Genomic DNA, 25,296 nt, shown 5'->3' on the forward strand with positions numbered 1-25,296 from the left:
GAATTAAGAAGAAACTTCCTAACAGTGAGGACAATTAACCAGTGGAACTTTCCAAAGTTATGGGTGCTTTATCACTGGAGATTTAAGAAGCGACTGAACAGTCACTTGTCTGAAATGGTATAAGGTCTCCTACTTGAACAGGGGGCAAGTCTAGAACAGGGGTCACCAACCTTTTGGATCTCAGGGACCACTAAATTCATAATTTTAAATCCAACGGACCATTAATAAGATCTGCCTAATGACCGGCTGGGTGGGCACGGCTAGATGGTCATGTGACTGAGTGGGCATGGCCAATTTGATGTCACTCACATTGAGGGGCGTCTCACCAGCCTCTAGTTGCCCCTCCCCTCCCAGCCATTCCTCACCTGACTCCTTAGCACCCCAATAGGAAGCAGTTGTTGGAGCTAAACAGCCACCATGAGAAATAATTGGCAAAACAGCAGGCTCAGTTCAAATTGGATCTGACCGAGAAGTCAGCTCAGCAAAAGCACCTCACTGAGGACTACAAGCATAGGCTTTCCAAGCAGAGGGAAGACCTGCGAGAGTGCAAGGCCAGGTATTGGCACCTGGAGGCTCAGAAGGCTGAGATGGTCAGCCAGTTCCAGGCCATGATGCAGTCTCATTGGAACGAGGCCAGGGGAGACTCTGCAGCAACACAAACGGTCATTGCATGTATCCGGTCCAGGGGCCATAGTTTGAGGACTCCTAATTTAGTGCAATAAAAAAATACAGATAATTTGTCTGCACACCACCAAAATTTTCCCATGGACCACCAGTGATCCACATATCACCAGTTGGTGACTGTTGGTCTAGAAGACCTCCAAGGTCACTTCCAGATCTATTCTGATTGATTTATGCTGATAGATAACAGCAAGTTGGACTGCACCTTTCTGGATCAGTTTGCTTACTTGAGTAGCAAGAACAATGTAACTCTGTAATAATGCATGCTGCATGGTCATTAACCTTAACAACTTCTATCAGTCATTTTGGAATTTTTACTTAGAAGATAGATAAAACAGAATGAGAGATACAGGATATAAACTTTATTGTCTCTTTTCAACAAGAACCAATACAAGGAAGACCTAAACCCATCCATGTACAACTGTATAACTATAATTGTGCAATGCCCATAAAATAGCAATCAAACATTAATTAATATTCTTTACATTTATCTATAGGAATCTTGATTTTCATATTAGCAGGCCCTCACTGGAAAAATGGGAGTTAACATTTATAAAATCAAGACAGAATTTTGTTGAACTAAAATATTAATGCCTCTGTGCAATTACTAATAAGTTCTAGATGGTAACTATTTCATATTTTGGATCAGGTTATATCTACTGGGTGTGCTTTTAAAGCAAACTATGCAGAAATATTTGAAATTGCATTTAATTGGTATACTTTATTGTCACAGATAATAGTTTGTGGGAGTATTGCTATTAAGAACATTTATAGGATGAAATTGTAGACTACGAACCTCAGTCACTTCATTTCCATTGTGAAATTGCTATTTTTCTGCTACTTTGCTTCTTAGGGGTACTATTATTTAAATAAAATATTTAACAGAATTATATACTGGGTACAAACTAATCCAAATTCATATTGTTTATTATAGTTATAGCAACTGTTATATTTTAAACTGTGAAAATATTCAGTATATTTATTAAGAACAAATTATGTTCATATTTATTTACATTTGATAAAGAAAACATTGTGTCAGGCCTGCCACACTTTTTCTTATTTCATTATGCTGTTTCATTAGTATAGTTGATGGGAGGGGGGAATAGAAGGAGTAGGATTGTGGAATGTATTGTTTTCATTCTTTACTAGAAGCCAAGATCATCCTTTGTCTCCGTACTTTGACAACTGACCGGAAGCAGCTGGGTATGGATGCCAGTGTGGAAGAAGAAGATTGGACCATGTGACAGATTGTGGGTGTGGGGACAAGATCATGAACTTTTAACTGGGTGGAATTCTGATGTCATTTCCAGTATTGGGATTCCATAGCATGATGCCAACATGTCTGTCTTATTAAATTGGAACTTTAAGGATAGTTTTGCCTTGGTCTCTGATTTAATTCTTCATGATATTTGGAACGCTGACATTATCCCAATACTCACTTCAAAATAAATCACCAGCACCCCTCCCTCATGGGGGGGTGGCTGGTGAGGGTTGCTGTTTTCCAACGCTGAACCACCCAGTCAGCATAAAATATCAGCGAACAATTAGGAGTAAGCGTTTTGAGATAAGAAGCTGAGATGAGACGCTTCTCTGCAAATCTTCAAAGGTAAAAGCAATTTCGCTTTTAAAATTTATTGCCGCTGGCAAGAAGTCCAGCCTGTGGGGGATGGAAAGAAGAGGAATGAAGGAGCTTATTCTCAACATGGAGAAAGGATGGCATGAAGATCTGATGAATGGAGATCCCAGCCACCCTCACACAGTCAGCTCCAATGGAGACCCCGGACCATTCCAGACAACTAAATGTGAGTGCATACTACTCTTCCTTCCCCCCAGCCAAGGCTTGGTAAAAACCCTGGAGTGGAGATTTTGACTCCTTCCAAACGGGGATAATTGAAATGAACCAATGCCCGGCAACTGAGTTGAAGACAGAATCCCTATCAAGATGGGATTTTCAACCCAGCCAGCAAGAAGGGATTTGGCCAGTATCTTTCACTTGCCAATCACCAGAAATTGGGCTGCAGCTAGTGGATGAAGCACCACTAAATTGGATTTTCTTCCAGAGTATGGATGCTTAAGATGCCAGTGGGCACCTCCTGGACCATCAACATGGGAAAGTCCCCCAAGCCAGCAGAGGGGCCCTTGGGCCAGAAATCCTCCAAGCCAGCAGAGGGGCCCTTGGGCCAGAAATCCTTCAAGCCAGCAGAGTGGCCCTTGGCACATAAACCCCCCTAATCAGCCATCATTGGGTGAACTGCAACCTGTGAATCAGGCAGAAGTGATATCTAAATAAAGACATGTTTTCCTCTTTAAATAAAGCATTCAATTTAACCATTCCTACTTTATCTTCCTTGCTATGAAAATAGTATGTATTTCTATTTGACCTATTAAACTTTGTGAACTGTCACCATTTTTATTTAAAAAAATTATTTTGTATTCTTTCAAATTCTTTGGCCTTACTGAAGTGGGGGGAACCTTTTTTTCCCTTTCATCCTTTCCCTCAAAGTACTTAAACTTTTTAAAAACAAACAAACAAAAAATACTTAAAAAACACTTTCTAATACATCTTATTCTTTGATTTTAACATGCAACTTTTAAACTTAAATATTGCATTTAGCTCTCCCACTTCCAAACTACCCTTATATAATATTTTTATTCTATTAATATCCTTTTTAACATATAAAGTTTTTCTTTAAACTGATACATCATGTTCTTTAATTTTCTCTTAATACAGATACTCTCAGATACATTTACAATAGCTTTTGCTTACTTTGTGTGTGTGTGTGTGTGTAGACATATACACAAACACACACACACACACACACACACACACACACACACACACATATATATATATAGCTGGTGGCTGGATGCATTTCTCTCTGCCTGATAAGTGCAACTGAAAGAAAGGTTTAACTTAAATGTTATATAGTATGTATGTATACACACACACACACACACACACACAGCTGTGTTAAAAAGTCAGCACGCTTTCAGTTTTAAGCTGTATTTACATGTTTAATCAACTTTTCACTCATAGAAACCATGGAAAATTAGTACATTGATGAAAATTTCAGTAGTCGGATTGAGATGCATAATTTTTATTAATGTAACCAAAGTCTTTTAAAGGTTTTGAGTGAGTTTATGTGCTAAAACAAACACAACTTGAATTTTTGACAATGTTAGGATCGAAAGTAGCTAATCAGCAGCGAGCTTTGGCTGACCAATCAAAATGCATGGAGGCTAAATCTATGAGCCAAACAATGTTGTCATATTCTCTGACTATAAATAGGCATGAAAAGCAACAAGAAATTTAATTTAGCTCTGGCTGCGGGCAAGGATGAAGGCCTTTGCTTTCACTAGTACTGAGCAGTAGCATTGTATCATTGTGCTTCATGAAAAGAGTTACTCCTGTAGAGAAATAGCAAGAGGATGAAATGTCATCACACCACAGTGAACAGAGTGGTTGAAAAATACCAAATAACTGGTTCAATTGATGACAGGCTCTGCTCTGGAAGACCAAGGAAGTCGACAAAATGGCAAGATCGGGCTTTGCAACGCATTTTGATGGTTGACAGGAAGCTCACCTCACCTCAGATTACAAGAATTTGGGGTGAAACATGTGATGTAAAAGTGTGCACAAACACAGTATGTCACAGACTGCTTGCCAAAGGGCTCAAAGGCTGCAGGGCTCGAAGTAAACCTTTGCTCACGTACGCTTACTGCTCTCGTCAATGTGTGTGGGCCAAGAAGCATGCCAAGTGGACCAACGAACAGTGGGCCAAGGTCATCTTCAGTGACGAGAGCACTTTCTACTTGACTGGGAATCAGTGCAATAAGTATGTCAGAAGATTTCCAGCTGAAGAATTTAGGCCGTACTGTCTGAATCTATCTGTGAAGCATCCATTGCACATGATGATCTTGGGCTGTATTGCTGTTTCAGGTATTGGTCGGATACAAATCGTGCAGGGAATCATGAATTCCAAGCAGTATGTTGAAGTCCTGGAAAAGATCATGCTTCCTTCAGCTCAGCAACTTGTAGGGAAAGACTTTTACTTCCAGGATGACAATGCTCCTTGTCATCAGCCAAGTCCGTCCAGCAGTGGATGAAGAAGCATGGTGTTCAACTCCTGGATTGGCCAGCTCAGAGCCCGGATTTGAACGCAATTGAGAACTTGTGAGCCAAGATTGGTTACAAAATAAGCAAGAAATATCCAAAGACAGAGCAGGAGCTGATTGAATCCATTATTGCAGCCTGGCACCACATTGTTACCAAAGATCACGTGCAAAGGCTTATACAGTCTATGGTGAAGTGATGCCGCCTGGTGATAAACAATAACGGCTGGCCAATTTCATTTTAGTAACCATGTTTGGTTACCTAAACGGTCCTTTTCAGGGCCACAAACAATAAAAATGTTGACAAAACACTAGCATCAGCCTTAGTAATTGCAACACATATGCCACTGGGTATACATCAGTTAATCAGTTTTCATAGTCATTGTAAGCATGCATTATAAGCATGCAAGAAAATTCACAATTCTCATCCAAACAGCACCAAATTGCAAAACGCTTATGCTTTTCACTTAAAAATCACCAGTTTTTATTTAAATATAACAATATTTGCATAGCAGTTAGCATAAAATATCATAAAATCAATGGCCTATCCAAAAAATGTCATAAACCGTAAACCATAAAGCGTGCAGGACTTTTTCACACAGCTGTGTGTGTATGTGTGTGTGTGTGCCACACACACACACACACTTAAGTTAAACTTTTTTTCAGTTACACATATGAGGCAGAGAAAAATTCATCCTGGTTCCAGTTAACTCATTAAGTTTAAGTCACTCCTTCCAGCTACATGGTATAAAATCTTTTTTCTTTTCTGGAAGTATAGAAAACTTGTAATCTTTTTTTTAATCACAAAATCCTCAATCTTATTAATGCCCTTAAAGAAAAAGTCTCAAATTTGTCTTTTTTCTTGCCACTCCTTTCAGTTGTGTTGATATGTTTACATTTGAACCTTAATAGTGAGGGTGAAAATGAAAGTCAATATCTGGTTCTTTCAAGGCTGCAAAATACTCCTCTGCATTTTCAACTATTTGAAAATTTGCCTCTGCAGTTTGGTAACATTCTCCACATATTTGCATCTCAGAAGTGCTTTGAAAGGATTTTCTTTTATCATCAGAGAGCAATTGGCCCACAAATTGGTGTATTTTATTTAGAAACCTTTCAATTATATCTTTAATACTTTGCTCTACCATCTTGGCTTCCGCTTTTAGTCAAAATCAGAATCAGAAAATTTTAGCCACTCACAGCTAAGAAGATCAAGCTACCAGTTACTACAACAGTAAACTAAAAATCATGACTTTCAATCTTTATCTTTCTCCAACTTTTCTTTTTCCCTCTCTCAGCAAACTTCCTTATTTGGCTTGCCTTAGCAGCCTTCTTCCTTGTTCAAGACAAAATAAATCCCTGAAATGGCACAGGTCTTCAAAAAGGTATAGAAGGCTGTTGGTAGAAAAAGCCTCTATTAAGTTGATTTAAGATAGAATAATAATTTTTGAAGGTGATTAAGAAAGGAAGGTATAACTGTTCAAAAAATAAATGTCAAAATGGATGGTTCTCCAGTGCACTGCTCAGAGAGTCCAAATGCTGGGTTAACACAGCCTATCTGCCCTTGGACTGAGTGATGTTTTTGTTGACCACGCCTCCCTTTGCCTGCACATGCTCAGTTCGAAAACTCAGTCCGCCCGAGCTAGGACTGTTTTGGGAGAGCTCCAGTCTAAGAGCAGAAAGGCTGGAAAAAGTTTCCCAATTTGGACCACGTTTAACTTCTCAGATAAAGGAAATCACACTTCTACATCAGGTCTGTCTTTTGCCTCCATTGAGGTTTCTGTCGCTTTAAGAGAAGGGCTGCCGGGTTTCCCTGCTGTTGCTAATTGCAAGCACTGCAGGGGGTTGAAAAGGCTTGCACAGCGGGGGCTGGCTAGTAACTGGAGCAAAGGGTGGGGTAAACCAAGTTCCCTGTCGGAGCAGGGGCGTCCCACGGAGAGGAAAGGTCCAGCGAAGGCTCTGGGAAGGCTCTAAAGCTGGCGAGCCGGATTGCTAGGATTCCCTCGCCTGCTCCATTTTGCCCGGCATCAGCAGCGACGGCTGGAGTCTTCGCGCGCTTTTTGAGGCTGGAAAGAGCGGGAAGTGGCTGCGTGCGCACCCCCCGCCATTTTGGATCGATCCGACTCACTGTGCAGAGCGGCAAAGCTCGGAGCGTGCAAGGAGCGAGGACAGCAAGAAGAGCCCAACCAGCCAACGGAGCCTCAGCGAGCCCTCAACGACTGCAGAACGCCGCGGGGAAGCTGGAGACTAGACTGGGGAGCCAGCTAGTCTCTCCCTCCGGAAAATAAGCTAAGTCTCGGGGAACCGAGGGCGGTGGGAGGAAGGAATCCGACCCCAAGGCGGCCCTTCCCTCCTGGAGATTCTGCCAGCGCTTTTGGACCGCAAAGGCCAGCGCGTGCCCATCCCAAACCCAGCTATATTCCAGGCCTCGTGGGGACCTGAAATGGCTGAGGAATGCAGGGAGGCCTTAGGGGAACAGGTGGGGTCCTCCAGCAAACGCAGCAAGCTGGATCCCTCTGCAAATAAAGGCATAGGGCACAAAGGCTCACTTGAAAGGTCTTCTCCAAGAGCCACAGTGGATCCCAGGGAGGGTTCAAGGCCCCTTCAGCCAGAACCTAGCCCAGACCGTCGCAGCAGGGAGTCAGCTTCCCCTGATCGTGAGGCCCAATCCCCCGGGGAAAGTGAATTCTTGTTTGGGAATACCTATGCATCTAGGGATCCATCTCCTGAAGCATCTTGGGGGTACCCCGACTCCCCTAGCTCCTCCATTGGAGAGGAACGAGATTCTGTCCAGAACTCCCCCCTTGGGAGGGGTGGACCCAGCTCAGGCAGGCCTAGCCAGCGCAGGCCCAGTAAACAAAAGAGAAAAAGGGGAAAAAGCCCTGCTCTTTCCGATGAAATGAGGGAGATAATTTCCTTAGCCATCTCCCAAGGGATAGCTGAGGGCATTAAGCGCAAAGGCTCTCGCAAGGGCAAGGCCCCAAAGGAAAAACGCAAACCTAGGGCCTCCACTTCTAAGGAGCCTGCATCCTCCTCCCCATCTTCAAGCCCTTCCCACTCTGGGCTTTCAAGTTCTGAGCAGGAAGAAGGGGAGATCTTCGTCCTTTCCGAGGATGAGAACCCTGCCCCTGACAAGCCAAATTTCACTGGCCTGTTTCAGCCGTCATTATTCAAGTCTATCTTACACAAAGCCATGACGGCCACAGAGTTAGCCCCACTTCCAGACCTGAGGCCTCTCAGGCTTCCACTTCCAAGGATCTTAAGCATGGGTTGTTCAAAGAGACGGTAGAGACTCCCGAGGTTATTCCTGTGCCAGACCTATTTATGGACGCGGTGCAGCGCCAGTGGCTACAGCCAGGCACCCTGACCAACCCCAGTGGGGGGGATAGAACTCTATATGCAGTAGAAGATAAAATGGAGGAAATCCTCAAATTCCCGGAAGTAGATGCCCCAGTCGTGTCTCTGACTTCCAATTCCAACCTGCCGGCTGAGCTCCTAGAGGGACTTAAGGCAGAAGATAAGAGGTCAGAAAAGGCATGTCAGAAGACACACATGGCGTCTGCCTGGGCCATCAAGGCATCCACCTCTGCCTCCTTTTTTATTAGGGCCACCCTATTCTGGCTGCGCCAACTCAGGTCCAGACCCCCGCCCAGGAAATCTAGGTGGCGCCATGAGCTAACCAAGATTATTACCGCTGTCGAGTATTCGGCGGATGCCACCTTGACAGCAGCAAAATTCTCTTCCAGAGCTCTAGCTTCCAATATCACCTCCCGCCGCCTTCTATGGCTCAGGCATTGGCAGGCCAAAATGAAAGCTAAATGGAAGCTGGCATCGGCCCCATTTAAAGGGGGCCTTCTGTTTGGAGAGGCCCTGGACAAGTTTGTCACCGAAACCAAGGACAAACGCAAGATCCTTCCGGCAACCTTTAAAAGGGGTGACCGGAAAGGGGTGGGATCCTTTCGTAAGAGACCCTACAGGAGCCAGGAAACAGGGCAATCTTCTCACCCTTCCTCCTATCAGAGGCCCTTTCAGGCAGGGGGGGGATAGGCACCAAGACAGATCCTTCGGGGCTCGTGCCAACCATTCCCAGTCTTCCTTTCGGAGACCATTCCGAGGAGGAGGAAACAACAGTGGTGGATCCCGGCCCTTTCGTAAAGGAAAGTGACGGTCGCAGGGATCCCCCCATCGGGGGTCGGCTACAGCTGTATGCCGACAGGTGGGAGGAGATAACATCGGACAAGTGGGTCCTCAACACCATTCGCAAGGGCCTTGTTCCTATCCTTTCCCCAAAGAAAGTTTATCCGCTGTCCTACCCCCAGGAACGCAGAAAAGAGGGAGCGCATGAGGGCAGAAATCCGCCATCTCCTAGAGATAGAGGCGATAGAGCCAGTCCCCAGGGATCAGCAGGGGAGGGGCTTCTATTTGATCCTCTTCCTAGTGCCCAAGAGTTCAGGGGGGTGGAGGGCCATCTTGGACCTCAAGAGCCTAAATCAGCATCTGGCTTACAAGAGGTTCAAGATGCAGTCACTCCACTCCATCCTGGACTGTGTGAGGGAGGGGGACCTATTGACATCAATAGATCTCAAAGAGGCCTACCTGCATGTCCCCATCCATGTGGCACACAGGCGGTTCCTGAGGTTCTGTGCGGAAGGGGAGCATTTCCAGTACAGGGCTCTTCCCTTCGGGCTATCATCTGTGCCCAGAACATTCACCAAAATTCTGGCAGTGCTAGCGGCTCATCTCCGCAACCATCCGGTTCGTCTGGAATGTTATTTAGACGACATAATCATTCATTCTCTCACCACCAAGCAGGCACACCGCGATGTTTCTCTAACTGTGCAGACCCTGCAGTACCATGGCTTCTCTGTCAACATGGAGAAGAGTCAGTTCCGACCATCCACCTGTATACAGCACCTGGGTGCGGTCATCAACTCCACCTCCTGCCAGGTATTTCTTTCGCCAGACTGGCTGTCCAACCTGAGACGCAGAGTGAAGCACTGCAGCCTTGCCAGGTCGGTACCCATCATTCAGCTGTCCCAGCTCCTGGGGATAATGATCTCGTGTCTGGGGGTGGTTCCCTGGGCTCGTCTTCACGCCAGGGAGCTGCAGTGGTTTCTGCTGCCAATGCAGAGGGCCAAGAACAGCAACTCACTCAAGCGGGTTCGGCTCCCACGAAAGGTGATCCGGTCTCTGGCATGGTGGAGGTCCAAGGCAGTCAGGAAGGGCTGCTTGTTCAAGGAGCCGGAGAGACTAGTTGTCACCACGGATGCCAGCCTCCTGGGGTGGGGCGCCCACTGTCAGGGCCACCTAGCCCAAGGCCGATGGACTCAGAGGGAGGCCGCCCACAGCATCAATTGGCTGGAACTGAGGGCAGCTCGCCTAGCGCTGAGAAAGTTTGCACCTCTAGCAAGAGGGGCTCATGTACTGTTGATGACAGACAATGTGGCGACAAAAGCGCACATAAACCGGCAAGGGGGCACTCGGTCAAAGGCCCTCATGCTCGAGGCGGAAGCACTGGGCAGGTGGGCGGAACGTCATCTGGCTTCTCTCAGTGCAGATCACATCTCCGGCGTAAGCAACCAGGAAGCAGACTGGCTGAGCCGCCAACGCATCGACCACTCGGAGTGGCGCCTGCACCCGGACCTGTTCCAGCAGATCATGAGGAGATTCGGCAAGCCACAGGTAGACCTGTTTGCCACACACAACAACACACAGCTCCCACGCTTCTTCAGTCGCTACCGCTCGCCCCAGGCAGAGGGAACAAATGCTCTGAGGTCAGCGTGGCCTCAGGGACTTCTGTATGCCTTACCTCCACTCCCGCTCATCCCTCAAGTGGTGAACAAACTCCTGACCGAAAAGGCAGACCTCATTCTGGTGGCTCCCTTCTGGCCCAGAAGGCCCTGGTACGCAGACCTGGTCAGCCTCTCAGTTCAAAGACCTTGGAGGATCCCCCGGGACAAGATTGCCCTCAGCCAGGGGGCCATCACCCATCCGGAGCCCCAGTGGCTGCAGCTAGCCATTTGGCATTTGAGGGGGAGCTCCTGAGAAAGCAAAAATTCTCTGACCAGGTCATTCGAACAATCCAAGCGTCCAGGAAGCCCTCTACGACTAGAATCTACGATGCCACCTGGGCCGCCTTCTCACAATGGTGCAAGACTAAGAACATAGTGGCCTCCTCAGCCTCGATCCCTCAGACCCTAGACTTTTTGCAAGAGGGTCTGGATAAGGGCCTTGCAGTCAGAACCCTCAGACGCCAGGTTGCAGCGTTGTCTACCATCCTGGCAAAGGGCGCCTCTCGCTCGCTGAGTCAGCTCCCTCAGATCAAGAGTTTTCTCAAGGGAGCAGCGAACATCAGCCCTCCAGCTGTTCACCGGTATCCGTCATGGGATCTTCCATTTGTGCTTAAGGCCCTGACCAAAGCCCCATTTGAACCTTTGAAAAAGACCAGTCTCCGCCACCTCACCATCAAGACCGCTTTCCTGGTGGCCATTACATCCGCTCGCAGGGTTTCCGAGCTTGCTGCGCTCTCTGTCAGGGAGGATTTGTGCGTAGTTCACCTGGACAGAGTAATATTGAGACTTGATCCGTCATTTGCTCCGAAAATTAACTCTCTGTTTCACAGGACTCACGAGCTTATTTTGCCCAACTTCTGTCCCCATCCTTCTCACCCTAAGGAGCGTGAGTGGCACAAGCTGGACGTGAGACGGGCCGTGCGCACGTATGTAAAGAGAACAAAGGACTACCGCCGGTCAGAGGCATTCTTTGTCTCCTTCCTCCCTGCGTCCCTGGGCCGCAAGGTCTCCTCTCACACTGTGGGACGTTGGCTGCGTGCTTGCATCAAACTGGCATATGAACACCAGGGCAAGACGGCTCCGGGATGGGTCACCGCTCACTCCACCAGGAGTGCTGCAACGTCTGCAGCCTGGGCAACCCAGGCCTCTATCCTAGACATTTGTAGAGTGGCCACCTGGGCTTCCCCCACGGCCTTTATTAGAAACTATAAGATTGACACCTTTGCCTCAACCGAAGCCTCCTTTGGCAGAAGAGTATTACAAAGAGTGGCTGAAGTGCCAGAGGCTTCGGCGCTTCCCCACCCTGGGACTCAATAGCTTGGGCATGTCCCAGCATTTGGACTCTCTGAGCAGTGCACTGGAGAAAGACCGTTGGCTTACCTGAACGGTCGTTCTCAGGGCACTGCGAAGAGAGTCCAAACCCACCCGGGTGTTTGTATATTGAACGATGTGGCTGTATTGACTGTAATGATTACAGGATGGTGCCTTCGTTTTCGAACTGAGCATGTGCAGGCAAAGGGAGGCGTGGTCAACAAAAACATCACTCAGTCCAAGGGCAGATAGGCTGTGTTAACCCAGCATTTGGACTCTCTTTGCAGTGCCCTGAGAACGACCGTTCAGGTAAGCCAACGGTCTTTTCTTCAACCAACCCCTGAACAGATTGCAGCCCCTCCCCTTCCAGGGTTTGGCAAGTAGACAGCTTCAGAGTTCAACTCAAAAAGCAATTTGCTAGCTTACAGCTTTATTCAAGAGTGGAAGTTCTTCAACACATCCTAACTGGGTGGGTCATAAAAACTGATGGGATATCAGTCCCTTCATTTAAAAGGTAGAAGAGTAACACTACAGGGAGAAATCCTCCGGAGATCTCTCCCCATGTGTGTGTTCAGTTAGCCATATTACCCGGAAGTCATAACTTTATTTTATTCTTGAGCACAAATGTAACATTGTTTTATTCTCGACAACCTATTTTTCCACTAATAGTAACATTTTTCATCATGTCATTTACTAGTGCAAGCTTTTGAAATTATACTTTTTCTACATTCTCTATAAATGCTACCTTTATTAATTATGTACCTATATTGTCATGTGCATTAACTATCTCAACACAATATTTTAAAAACAGCGAAGTTGAATTAACAGAAACAGTTATATGAACAATGTGTAACTATTAAATCATGAAAAGTAAATCTATACAGGTTATCCTAAATCTTTGTAATCATGGCAAAGATATAAAATGTGATTGGTTTGCTCATGACTAGCTTATTTGAATATTGAGCATAGAGCTCTTCCTGCTATCCATTATAATATAATAAAATGCCAATAACTTTCATGCGATAACAGCACTTTTAAATAATAGTGATATCCCTGAAAACTACAGTTATTTAATTCTGAATAGTTCATAGTGTGTGGGTTGAGGCTAACAAGGCTGGACCACAGGAATCAGACTTTCATCCTACAGTATACAGCCACTGTATTTGTATCATACACTCTTTGTGTAAGTGGTATTATGCTCTTTCCTTCCCCCTTTTCCTTTTTCTTTGGAAAGGTAAGTCTTCATATAACACGTCTAAAGTATAATAATTTTGGTTTCCAGTAAGAATTCTGAATTGATTTGTTCTATGATCCATTTATGCATTTTTAGGCTGTCCATCAAGGGTATATTCGACCAGTTCGGACCAGTTCACTGAACCAGTAAATCTCACCTCTGACTGGCCAACCCATGCCCATATGGTTGTCACTCACCCCTTTCAGCTGCTTGCTGCTCTCCCCTTCTGGCTGCTCACCATTTGCTCTGCCCACCCAACCCTGCCCTATATATGTTGCCTTTGCCATGCGGCCCAACTAATCACCTCACCAGCTCTGCTCAGCTCACCAAAGATAAACAATGCATGCTGCCCATTCACCCTTTGCCTTGGGTCGGGGCCCGTGGCCCAGGGATGTGCCATTCCCCGAAGCCCCGGAGCCACTGCCAGTTAGCTGCTCACCTCAGTTGAGTTGGGGAATGCACCATTTCCCAGGTCTGGCCTTGCCCCAGAGCCGCCACCCGCTCTATACCCACCTCGGTCAGGTCAGGGAATGCGCCATTCCCTGGCTCTGGCCTTGCCCTGGAGCCACCACCTGATTGCCGCCCACCTCAGCCAGGTTGGGGAATGTGCTATTCCTTGGCTCTGGCCTTGCCCCAGAGCTGCCACTCACTCGCCACCCACTTGCCGCCTGCCTCGGTCACCTACCTTCTTGCCTTGGGGGGGGGACACAAGGGGAGGGGACACAAGGCTTAGATACCTTTTGTGCCGAGAAGCCTCCAGCTGCCAGCGGTTGTTTTCAGCTGCCTGGGTTTGTGTGTGTGTGATTTTATCTCAGCACAATTGCACTTGGAGAGAGAGTGCCAAAAGCAACTTACAGCATGTCACTGTTTTGCAAGCTGCAACATTTCAAGAGCAGCATAACAGAAACTAGTTTAAAGCATTGAAATTCTGTTTTCTCTTCTTAACTTTAGTGAACACAATGGATTGCATTCAAAATTAATCCTAGATTTCAGGAATTGTGCAGTGGAGAAAAACTTTATCTTTTCTACTTAAAAATGTTTCTATTTTTCAAAGAAGATTTTATTTAATAAAATGTAGAAGTTATTGTGTTTACTTGTTATCTAGACCAAAAATAATTATAAAAAAGGATGTGATTTTTATCAAGCATTTACCCTAGTGAAATCATTAAGTCATTTCATTTATTTCACCATTTAGAGGTCATGGTATTGCATATATTAAGAATTCTTACGTTAGATATCTGAATATCAATTATAAGTAGAGCCATTCTGTCTGCATATCAATTATAAGTAGAGCCATTCTCTCTCTCTCTCTCTCTCTCTCTCTCTCTCTCCCTCTCTCTCTCTCTCTCTCTCTCTCTCTCCCTCCCTCCCTCCCTCCCTCCCTCTCTCTCTCCTTCCCTCCCTCCCTCTCTCCCTCTCCCTCTCCCTCTATCCCCTCTCTCTGTTCTATATTCTTTTCCATTTCTTTTTCTTCCTGACACTTCTGCCTATCTGATTTTGTTACAACTCATACTCAAGAAACCACTGGGGAGTCAGCAGAATATAGTACTTCCAGAATTCTGAATTCATTACAAAGTTATATCATAGACAATATGATTCTAGGTTACATGTGTCGCTAGGGTTCCACACAGGTGGATTCCGGCTGCTGCTACTGCCGGTTTGCTCAGGGATGCACCATGTGCGTGCTTGATGCGTGCTGTGCACGCATGCACAATATAACAAAAATTGCTCTGCACATGCGCAGAAGGCAAAACCAAGATGGCAGCGCCTATGGTGCCATCAAGAAATTCAGATTGAAGATGTGACAGGCCAGGGTTGCTGCCGGTTCCAGCAACCCAGGCTGCCAAGTTACTACCAGTTCAACCGAATCGGTCTGAACCAGTAGGAACCCACCTCTGATTCCACATAGGTGCCACTGGTTTGGTTTAATAGCCGTATTCTATGGCCAGCTCCTATTTGATCAGAGCCTGCTCTTTCCAATATGAAATTTGACTTCTAATTGTCACCCTGAGTCGTCTTTATGTTTTGTTTAATCCTTAAATCTATTTATTGTACTAGATTGAGCAAGTCAATTGAAATAGCTTGTACGTATGATACATACATAGATACATACATAGATAGATATTCAATATGTAGGCATGTATAGCAATGCATAATCAGATTATCTATTATTTCCCTTTTTTATTTTTAATCAAAGTCTTATTTTTCTCTCTAAAGCAGCAGCACTCATTGCTTTGTACTATTGTAGCAGTAGCATTTATGCCTTCCTATTATTTTATTTTTCTATTATATTATATTTAAAAATCATTTTATTATCAAACTCTATTCAGAGATTTGTTGAATCTGGAGAACATTATAAATCTTCAGAAAATTTATTGCAAATAAAAATTATAAAACAAAGAATTACTAAAAGTACATCTTAGTCTGATTATGTTTTCAGTGCAGATAATTTCTTTTAAGCTATGTAAGCATTGTTTTAAATAACAAACCTCTAACTCAACCCTTTTGCTAAATAGATATTTTTGCGGAGGGTAGGAAACAGCAGAAATTATTTATACATTATTTCAAAGAATTTTAATATGTCACTATGAATATTCATAGTTTTTTTGGCATGTAATACATAAATTAAAATGCAAAAAGACCTTTTAACTGTCAATTTCTATTCCAAGAAATACTTTGAAGAACATTAAAGTAGCCTTTGATCATTTCAATCTTTAGCGAATTCTCCTTGAATGTGACATTGAAATATAAGAGGTTTTTTTTTTCCTTTTTCATTAGATCATGATCACATCACAGATTATCATCATGCAACTCCATGCCACCATTCCAGTAAAGACAGTATTTTCTGGCTTCCACTCAAGGAAAAACAAGGTAGCACTTTTATGGTTTAAGTTTCTAAAGGAAACTTTTATGTATGGATATGTAGCTCAAATTTACATTATAGTTGTATGCAGTAACCAACATTTTACAGTAAAAAAAATGTTTAATGTTAGGACAGTTTTAATATGAGGGATCACTTCCACTTGAATTGAAAACCATCTGTTTGTATCAAAAGGATAAAATCTACAAGAAAAATGTGGTGTGTAAGCCAGTATCTAAATATTGTGTTTCCCCAAAAATAAGATAGGGTCTTCTTTTCTTTTGACCCTCAAAACATGGCCTTGGCCCAGTGGTGGGTTTCAAATTTTTTTAGAACCTCTTCTGTAGGTGTGGCCTGTTTTGTGGGAGTGGCTTGCTGTCCATGTGACCGGGTGGGAGTGGCTTGCCAGCCATGTGACTGGGTGGGCATGGCCAACTTGTAAAATGTGGTGAAATTCACTTAACAACGCTCTTGCTTGGCAACCAAAATGTTGGCTCAGGAACTCTGGCATTGCAGTGTGCAAGTCTTAAAGCTGTCAAGTTACAAGACCCTTGCACCCCTAACTCTTTACAAAAATAAAACCCTAGGGGTGTTCAAACATGACAGATTTAATACTTGTGGACTTCCCAGAATTCCTCCTCTCGCTCTTCATCTTTTTTTTCAATATATTTTGATTATTTTTACATTTAAAACAATGCAGTACCGTGAAGTTGGAGTGACTATACATTCACATTATATACAGCTAGTCACAACTATTGACAAGTAGCCTACTTAATACATTATCAATCCTTCTGTGCAATCACAATATATACAGTTTGTTCCAGTCTTGTCACCTTGTTTTATACCAGTCATAAAATCTATTCCAGACTTCAAAATATTCTGATTCCCCTTTATTTTTAAGTTCAAGAGTGAGCCTATCTGCTTCCGCACAGGCCAATACTTTTCTGATTATATCTAGCTCTGATGGTGTATTTTCTTTTTTCCAATATTGTTCATAAGTTATGCACGCTGCAGTTAGTACATGAATAATTAAATAAAGTGTATCTTTCTTAAACCCCTCTGGTATTATACTTAGGAGAAAAATTTCCAGTTTAAACAAGATTTGGTCTCCCACCATTTGTTCTAACCATGATTGAATCATTTTCCAATAATTTTTTTGCCCCATTGCACATCCACCATATTTGATAAAAAGTGCTTAGTGTTTTTTTACACTTCCAACAATTTGGGGCCAGATTTTTAAACATTTTGGAGAGCCGTGCTGGAGGGAGATGCCATCTGTAGAACATTTTATAAACGTTTTCTTTATACGCCGTAGCCATTGTTAGTTTCTGATTAAGCATCCAAAGTTTTTCCCATTTAGCCAATTCCACATTATAACCAACATTTTTCGCCCAGGCGACCATAGTTTCTTTGACATGCTCCTCCTCTAGCTTGTATTCCAACAAAAATCTATACAACACTTTAATCAGCCTGTTTTCTGTCTGTATCAAAAGTTTATCTAATGTTGTGTAGTCTTTGGCAATACCTTCCTTCTTCCTATCCTGTGCAAACCTTGACTGTATCTGTAAATAAGACCACTATTCTACTTGTACCCCTTGTGATGTCAATTCTAATCTAGTTTTAATCTCCCCCTGTCTGTTCAATAACTCTTTATATGTAACTATATTTTCCATATTAATTAAATTTGGATGTATGTATGCTTCCATCATAGATAGCCAAATGAGTATTTTGGTGTATGGTCGTGTTTATTTTTGTTCCATATTAATAACAGTGGCTGTCTGATATAATGTCTACTGAAATATTTATGTGCAGGTCCTTTTTCATACCAAAGGAAGGCATGCCATCCTACTTGGAGGTCATGACCTTCCAATTTGAGTAATCTTTTATTTCTTAACGTTATCCATTCTCTTAGCCATGTTAAAGTGGCCGCAGTATAATAAAGTTCCCAATCTGGTACGCCAAATCCTCCTTTTTTCTTAGTGTCTTGCATAGCCTTGAGTTTTATTTTTGGTTTTCTTCCCTGCCAAATAAATTTCAAAACCAGTTGATTCAAATCCTTAAAAAAAACTTTTTTCTAATTTGATGGGAATATTCTGAAATAGGAAAAGGAATTTTGGTAATACGTTCATTTTTATGACTGCGATCCTACCCATCAGGGACAGTTGTAGGTTTTTCCACCTTTCTAAGTCTTTCTTAGTTTTATTGATCAAATTAGTATAGTTATCTTCTTTGATTCTTTGATAACACACTTCACAGATAAATGTATATCAAGATATTTGACTTTTTTGACAGTTTGGATACCCAATTTCTTCGTTAACTTCTCTTTCACTTTTGAGGTCATATTTTTAACCAACATTTTAGTCTTAGTCATATTTATCTTTAAACCCACTATTTTCCCATACTCTGTCAATTCCTCAATAGGTTTTGTACCAGACTTTATAGGATCCTCTAACACAAACATTAGATCGTCCGCAAAGTCCTGCAACGTAAATTGTTCCTTTTTTATTTCTAGTCCCTTTATTTTTTCCTCTTTACGTATATTCCTGGCTAAAACGTCTAAGGTTAATATAAACAGCAGCGGGGATAGGGGACAGCCTTGTCTTGTACCTTTCTGGATTGCTATACTTTGTCTTAATTCACCATTAATTATTACTTTGGCTTTTTGTTTTGTGTATGTTGCTCTAATCGTGTTTATAAATTTATCCCCAAATTCCATGTGTTCCAATTGTTGATGCAAAAATTCCCAGTTCACGTTATCGAATGCCTTTTGGGCATCGAGAAAAAATAGTGCAACCTGTTTTTCATTTTGCACTTCATAATATTCAAGAATGTTCAGGATAATTCTCATATTGTTTTTAATTTATCTTCTGGGGAGGAATCCATTTTGATCTGTGTGGATGAATGATATAAGGAATTTTTTCAGCCGTTCTGCTATTATTAGAGCAAAAATTTTGTAATCTGCATTTAACAGTGAGATTGGTCTGTAATTTTGTATAAACATCTGGTCTGTGTCCACCTTATGTAATAATACAATATTAGCCTATGTCCATGATAATGGTGTCTTCTCCTCTTTCAGCACAGCATTATAAATTTCCAACAGCATTGGACAAGCACATCCTGGAATTCTTTATATATTTCCGCTGGCAGCCCATCCGGCCCTGTAGCTTTATTATTCTTTTGTCTTTGAATGGCTTCAATTATCTCTGATGTTTTAATGTCTTCATTGAGCATATTCTTTATTTCCTCTGATATCTTTGGCAGATCTGACTTTTCCAGATACTGTACTATTCCTTCCTTTGTATAGTCTCGGTTTTCTCTATATAGCTGTTCATAGAACTCTTGGGTAATCCTTTTCTTTTCCTCTAGTTGGTAGCAGATCTTGCCTTTTCCATCTTGTAATTTATTGATCCAGTTCTCTTGCTTTTGCTTCCTCAGTCTATAGGATAGCCACTGCTCCGACTTCCTGTGGTGACATCATCGTGCTTAGAGTGGAGGGAAGGAAGCTCTCCTAACTTCTAACTCTAACTCCTTTGTTTGGGCTCTTTTTTGAGCACTGTTGATCCTGAAGGGGTCAACAGATTAAAGGGGATACTCTGCAGATGCTGGGGGGATAAGGCAAATCCCCCCTGCAGATAGGAGAACCCCCCTAAATGGACAAGGAGATATCCTGCCTTTTGGTTAGGACTGAAACTATGGCGGCCGCATAAGAAGGGAGCGAATAAGAGAGGCAGTGAAATCAAATACTTATTACTATTGCTGACAACCCAAAGAGAAAGGCAACGCAAAACTGGCAGAGAGTCACCCTCTCTGCCGAAAGTCACCCTCTCTGCTGAAAGAAGAAAGAGCCAGAAGAGAAGCTTTTTTTGCAACTCAATTTTGCCGAAAAGAACTGGAGCAGAGACGCAGAGACGCTGGGACGAAAGGGACAACCGGAAAGAGTTTAAAGGATTTAGCCACAGTGAGAACGAAAACCCGACATGGGCAAACAGGAGTGGAGTGGAAGAGAATTTTTCCTGGAAAGATTTGGAAAACTCAAAGAAGAGATTGTTTAACAGCCGGGTTGGTACACTAAGTTCCTTTTCTTTTTCTGCTCATTATCCCTTCTACTGCTTGTTGAATTTATAAGCATTTGACACTTATTTGCCTCGGAGCTTGGAACAGTGCCAGAGACAATGGATAGTGAACTGCATTGGAAAAAGAATTTTGCTGCGTAGAGAAAAAAAGAGACTGAGGAAAGGGTGACACCTAGTGGACTGTAAATCCGAACCCTGAAACTGGATGTAAGGAAATCCTTGATATTATATACAGAGAGACTAATTACTAGGATTGAATGCTTGCATAATTGATAAAATTGAGAGACATTTATTGGTATAAGATAATAGTGTAATTTATAAATCTATGATAAATATTAAGTAAAGACCAAAAACCAAATAACCAAATAAGATAGAATATTACATAGAAATGTTTAGAGATTGAAATGTAATATTAAGAACAATTAATTATCATTGAATATTGAAATATACAATTATTTATATCATAGATATTACTGACAAGGTAGAAGTAAAAGTAAACCTTATATGCAATTGTGGGCAAGGATAAACAGGGGGATAAAAAATGGCAACTTCAGTAAAATTAGTGAAAAAAACTATACCCAATGTGATCTCTGCAACACCCCCCCTCCTCAAATCAAATCAAAGATCAATTGAGAGCGCGTTGGGGTTGGAGAAAGGTGAAAAGATAGCAGAAACAGCGGGACCAGCTCCAATGATGCAAAGTATACAATCAATTCTCCAGATGATACAAGAGACACTGCCGAAAAGCCAAGAAGTGACAACTATTAATCATGAGGGAACAAGGAGGAATCATGAAGAAATGAAAAATGAAATGGAAGAATTGAAAGGAACTATTAAGAGGGTAGATGATAAAATTGAAAAGATACAGAAGGCCTTAACAATCAATGAACAGAAAATCCAGTGTATGGAAGAAAAAATAGAACAATCGGACCAGAGGATGGAAAAAATGAAAAAGGAATATAAACAACTTAATAAGGATTTAGAATATCATTAATTCGACTGGAAAATGAAAGAGCTGCATTCTACCTAAGATTCCAAAATATACCAGAAGAGAAGGAGGAGGACGTGAAAGGAAAAGTAATTAAAATTCTCACTGAATCTCTTAAAGTGAGAGGAGACATTGATGAGGCTTACAGGGTGCATACTAATTATGCCAGAAGACATGGACTCCCGAGGGAAGTGCATGTAAGATTTGCTAAAAAAAATAACAAGAGATGAAGTGTCCAAAAAAACCAGAGAAGAGACAATTACTCTACAGGGAAAAGAGTTGATCACGCTCAAACAGATTCCACAAAGAATCCAGGAACAACGTAGGCAGTACCAATTCTTAACAAACCAGTTAAATAAAAACAGAATAATGTACAGATGGTTGGTACCAGAAGGGGTTCTAGTATCTTGGCAAGGAAAAACATATAAGATAGAAAATACAGAAGATGCACAGAAATTCTATGATGAATTCCGCAAGAGAGAAATAGAAAAAGGAAACAAGGAGGAATTGGAAAGTGGAGGTCAAGAGGAAGAAACATCAGAACATAACGAAAGAAACAGGAGAGAAGAACAGAGGCATGAAAAAGAGAGAGCAGAGAAGGAACGTGTGAAAGGGAAAAGTCAGATACAAACCAGAAGCAAAAATACCAACCCAGTTAAAGATGATCAAGAAATAACAATTATCTCGATAAATTTGAATGGACTGAATGTTGGTATAAAGACTATAAAATGAAAAAGAAAAAGAAAAAAAAGAAATGATATGACATTATATGGGTTTGTGGAAATACCATCTCCAAGAAATCATAAACTGAGATTTGAAAGAGACACCAGTAACAATAGAAAAAGAAAGGGAGGGAAGAAGGAAGGAGAGGAGGAAGTAAGTAGTGAAAGGAGGGAAGAAGGAAGGGAAAGGAGAGGAGGATGGAAAGGAGAGAAAGAGAAGGAGAGACAGTAAGGGAAGGAAGAGGAAGAGTGGAGGAGAGGTAAGGGAAGAAGAAAGAGATAAGGAAAGGTGGGTAGAAGGGAGAGTAAGAGAAGGAGAGGAGGGAGGAAAGGAGAAAAAAAGAAAAGGAGGGAGAGTAGGAGGGGGAAGAGAGAGGGTAAGAGTAGGAGAGAGGTAAGGGAAGAAAGAAGGGGAAGGAGAGGAGGTAGGAAGGAAGTAGAGAAGAAAGGGAGAGAGAAAAGAAGAAAAAGAAAATAAGGTGGTGTCATAATAGAGGCTTGGGATGGTAATCAATACAATCGAAACTGTACTCTATAATTTCTTAAATGGAATAACTATAGTATAAGATGGGCAAAGAAAAAAAATAACCATATTTACCTGGAATTGTATGTATGTATATATAGCACATTAGAGATAAACAATATTTGATTATAAATAGCTAATTATAGAAAGGGAAAATACTAACCGCAAAGAAACCGATACGGAACTGCCCTATGATTTTTGATGGAACTTTTGGTTCCTATGTTGTCCTAAGTCATGTGTTTGTTGTTGATGTGTTTATGTGTGTAAAATAAAAACTTTTTAAAAAAAGGATACAAATTTCTTTGTATTCTCAAAGAAATTTTGTTTTGCTTTTTTTATAGACTCTGCCAATTTTGCTTTTTCAAATACAGCCAATTTATGTTTGATCAATTCCATACTTCTTTTTATACTTCTATTTTGTGGTTTGTTTTGAAGTTCGCTCTCTAGATTTCTATACCTTTCTTTCAACTCTCTTATTTCTTGATTCTCAATTTTTTTCTTCCTAGCTGTAGCCGATATTGTGACCCCTCTTATAAATGCCTTAGTTGTATCCCATAGGTTTTGTATGGATGTGTCTCCTGGCCAGTTTTCTTTGAAGAAAAGTCTTAATTCCCGATTAACTCTTTTAATATAGTCCTGATCCTTTAGGATTGTTCTATTGAATAACCAACAATAATTGCCCTTTTGTTTTTTCCATATAATCCTCATGGGATTGTGGTCGGCCCATAAGTTGGGTTCCATGTCTATCTCCTTCACTTCCAAAATTAACTCCATCGACATCCAGACCATATCTAACCTTGACCAGGATTCATGTCTATTCGAGTAGAAGGGATATTGCTTTCCCTCTGGGCATCTTTCTCGCCATACATCATAGATATTAAGTTCTTCAGCCATTTGAAATAATGACCTCGGTAAAGTTCTCCTAGCTCCTTTTTTCTTCTTTCCACTTTTGTAGTCCCATTTCTGGTCAACTATAACATTGAAATCACCCATTAAACAAATATTTTCATTTCCCGAATAATGCTATGTAGTCTATAATAAAAATTTTCCTGACCTTCATTAGGTGCATATATTACAACTAGTGACACCTTTTTTGGTTTAACATTATTTCTACAATTAATATTCTCCCCTCCTCATCATGATAAATTAGTTTAGTCTGATTCATGTCTTTAACATAAAGTGCTATTCCTCTTTTCTTTTGATCAGCTAATCTGATTACCCAACCTGGGATATTCTAAGATCTGGATCTGTCATTTAGTTATATGAGCCTCTTGCATTGCAATTATGTCATAATTCAAATGTTTTAGTTTATTAAATGTTGTTTTCCTTTTCTGGGGTAAGTTTAGACCATTGATATTGAATGATAGAATCTTGATTTCTCCCGACATGATTCTATGTGTATTTAGGTTGTATGGTTCTTGTTGCCCTTATCTCTCTCACTTCTTTTGGTTCTTCCCCTTTTTTGTCTAAAATAACTTCTTTTTCCTTTCTTGCCTCAACTGGTTCTTTTTCTCTTCTTATCTGTGCCCTTGCATCCTTGCTCCCGACTGTTCTCCTTCATCTTCCTCATCCTCCTGCCCAACAAGATTATTGAAGAAATCTTCCACTTGTTCCACTGTGTCTATTCTGAATCTTCTATCTCTCCAAGTTACCAGTATGCCCTCTGGCATCAGCCATCTGAAGTTAATTTCATGTTTATTCAGGACAGATGTTAAAAATTGATAGGGCCTTCTTAGTCCTCTGATTCTCCTCGGTACCTGTTTTAGAACTGTTAGTTGTCATTGATTGTGTATTATCAGATCATCTCTTGTTCTATTCAACACCTCGTCACATATTGATTTTTTAACAAACTTTAGATGGACTTCTCTTGGTAGATTGTTCTTTTTTGCGTAGTTTGTTTGGATTCTATATGTCTCATCGATCTCACTTGCCATCTCATCCTTTCCTATTCCCAAAGCCTTTGCCATAAGGTCTGCCATCGTGTCTGATAAATCCTTGCCTTTTTCTTCCTTTACATTCTGAAACTGCAGAAATTGGGCTGCTTTCTCCGATTCTAACGTGAGGACCGTTAACTCAAGTTCTTTGTTTGCCGGGATCAGCCTAGAGCTCAGCTGCTCCATTTCCCCCCCCCCTCACTCTCCAACCTTCCTTCTATTACATTTATTCTTTGTTCATGTTTATTGATCTGTTCCTGGAACTTCTCAAATTTATCATCCATCTTCTCCTTCAGTTCTCCAGTATCATTTCTCTAATATCCTTTTTTAATTCTTCATGATTTTTAGCCATTACCTCCTGCATAGTCTGTAATATCCTCTGAAGCTCCTTAGTTGAGTTGGATCTTTCTCTCTGTAACATATCCTCCAAAGATCTTTGGTTCGAAGGGCTAGCGGCCGCTAAAGATGGCTGAGATGCTGGCTTCCTCCCTGTGCCAATTTTTGTTAGATTTGTAGTGCTTGTCATTTTTTGGAAGAATTAGATCCCTAATTTAGTTATTTTCCAAAACTCCCACTTTCTTCTCTCCCTCGTAACTTTCTCCAGTCCTTCTTTCTTTCCTTCCTTCTTTCTTTCTTTCTTTCTTTCTTTCTTTCTTTCTTTCTTTCTTTCTTTCTTTCTTCCTTCCTTCCTTCCTTCCTTCCTTCCTTCCTTCCTTCCTTCCTCCCTTCCTTCCTTTCTGCCTTCTTACCTCTCCCTCTCCTCCCTTTCCCTCTCCTCTTCCCTCTTCCCTCTTCCTCTACTCAATTATCAATTTTAAGTTGTATTATGGGGTAGTATATTCTATATATCAGTAGATTCGTATATTATATGAAAACACTATCATAGGATAGAAAGAGAATGAGAGAGACTTATCAATTTATCACTACACACACACACACACACACACACATGTATCACACTTATATTATTCCTATATTTCTATTAATCTATTAGAGTAAATTCTAAGAATGAATTGCTTATAGTTATTGATTAAATTATAATCAAACCATCTCCTTGATTAATCAATA

General features: G+C 41.9%; 1 protein-coding gene across 1 annotated transcript in view; it reads left to right on the forward strand.

Moving 5' to 3' along the window:
* CFAP47 (cilia and flagella associated protein 47) overlaps positions 1–25,296 on the forward strand; it is a 583,307-nt gene that overhangs the window by 417,066 nt on the left and 140,945 nt on the right. Inside the window, exon 57 of the mRNA XM_087721802.1 lies at positions 15,907–15,999. Within this exon, the coding sequence (XP_087577928.1) occupies positions 15,907–15,999 (93 nt within the window). The remainder of the gene's footprint in view (positions 1–15,906; positions 16,000–25,296) is intronic.

The sequence above is a fragment of the Thamnophis sirtalis genome, unplaced genomic scaffold (genome assembly GCF_051295495.1).
Source record: "Thamnophis sirtalis isolate CommonGarterSnake01/CBP01778 unplaced genomic scaffold, rThaSir2_p1.2 scaffold_8, whole genome shotgun sequence".
NCBI lineage: Eukaryota > Metazoa > Chordata > Lepidosauria > Squamata > Natricidae > Thamnophis > Thamnophis sirtalis.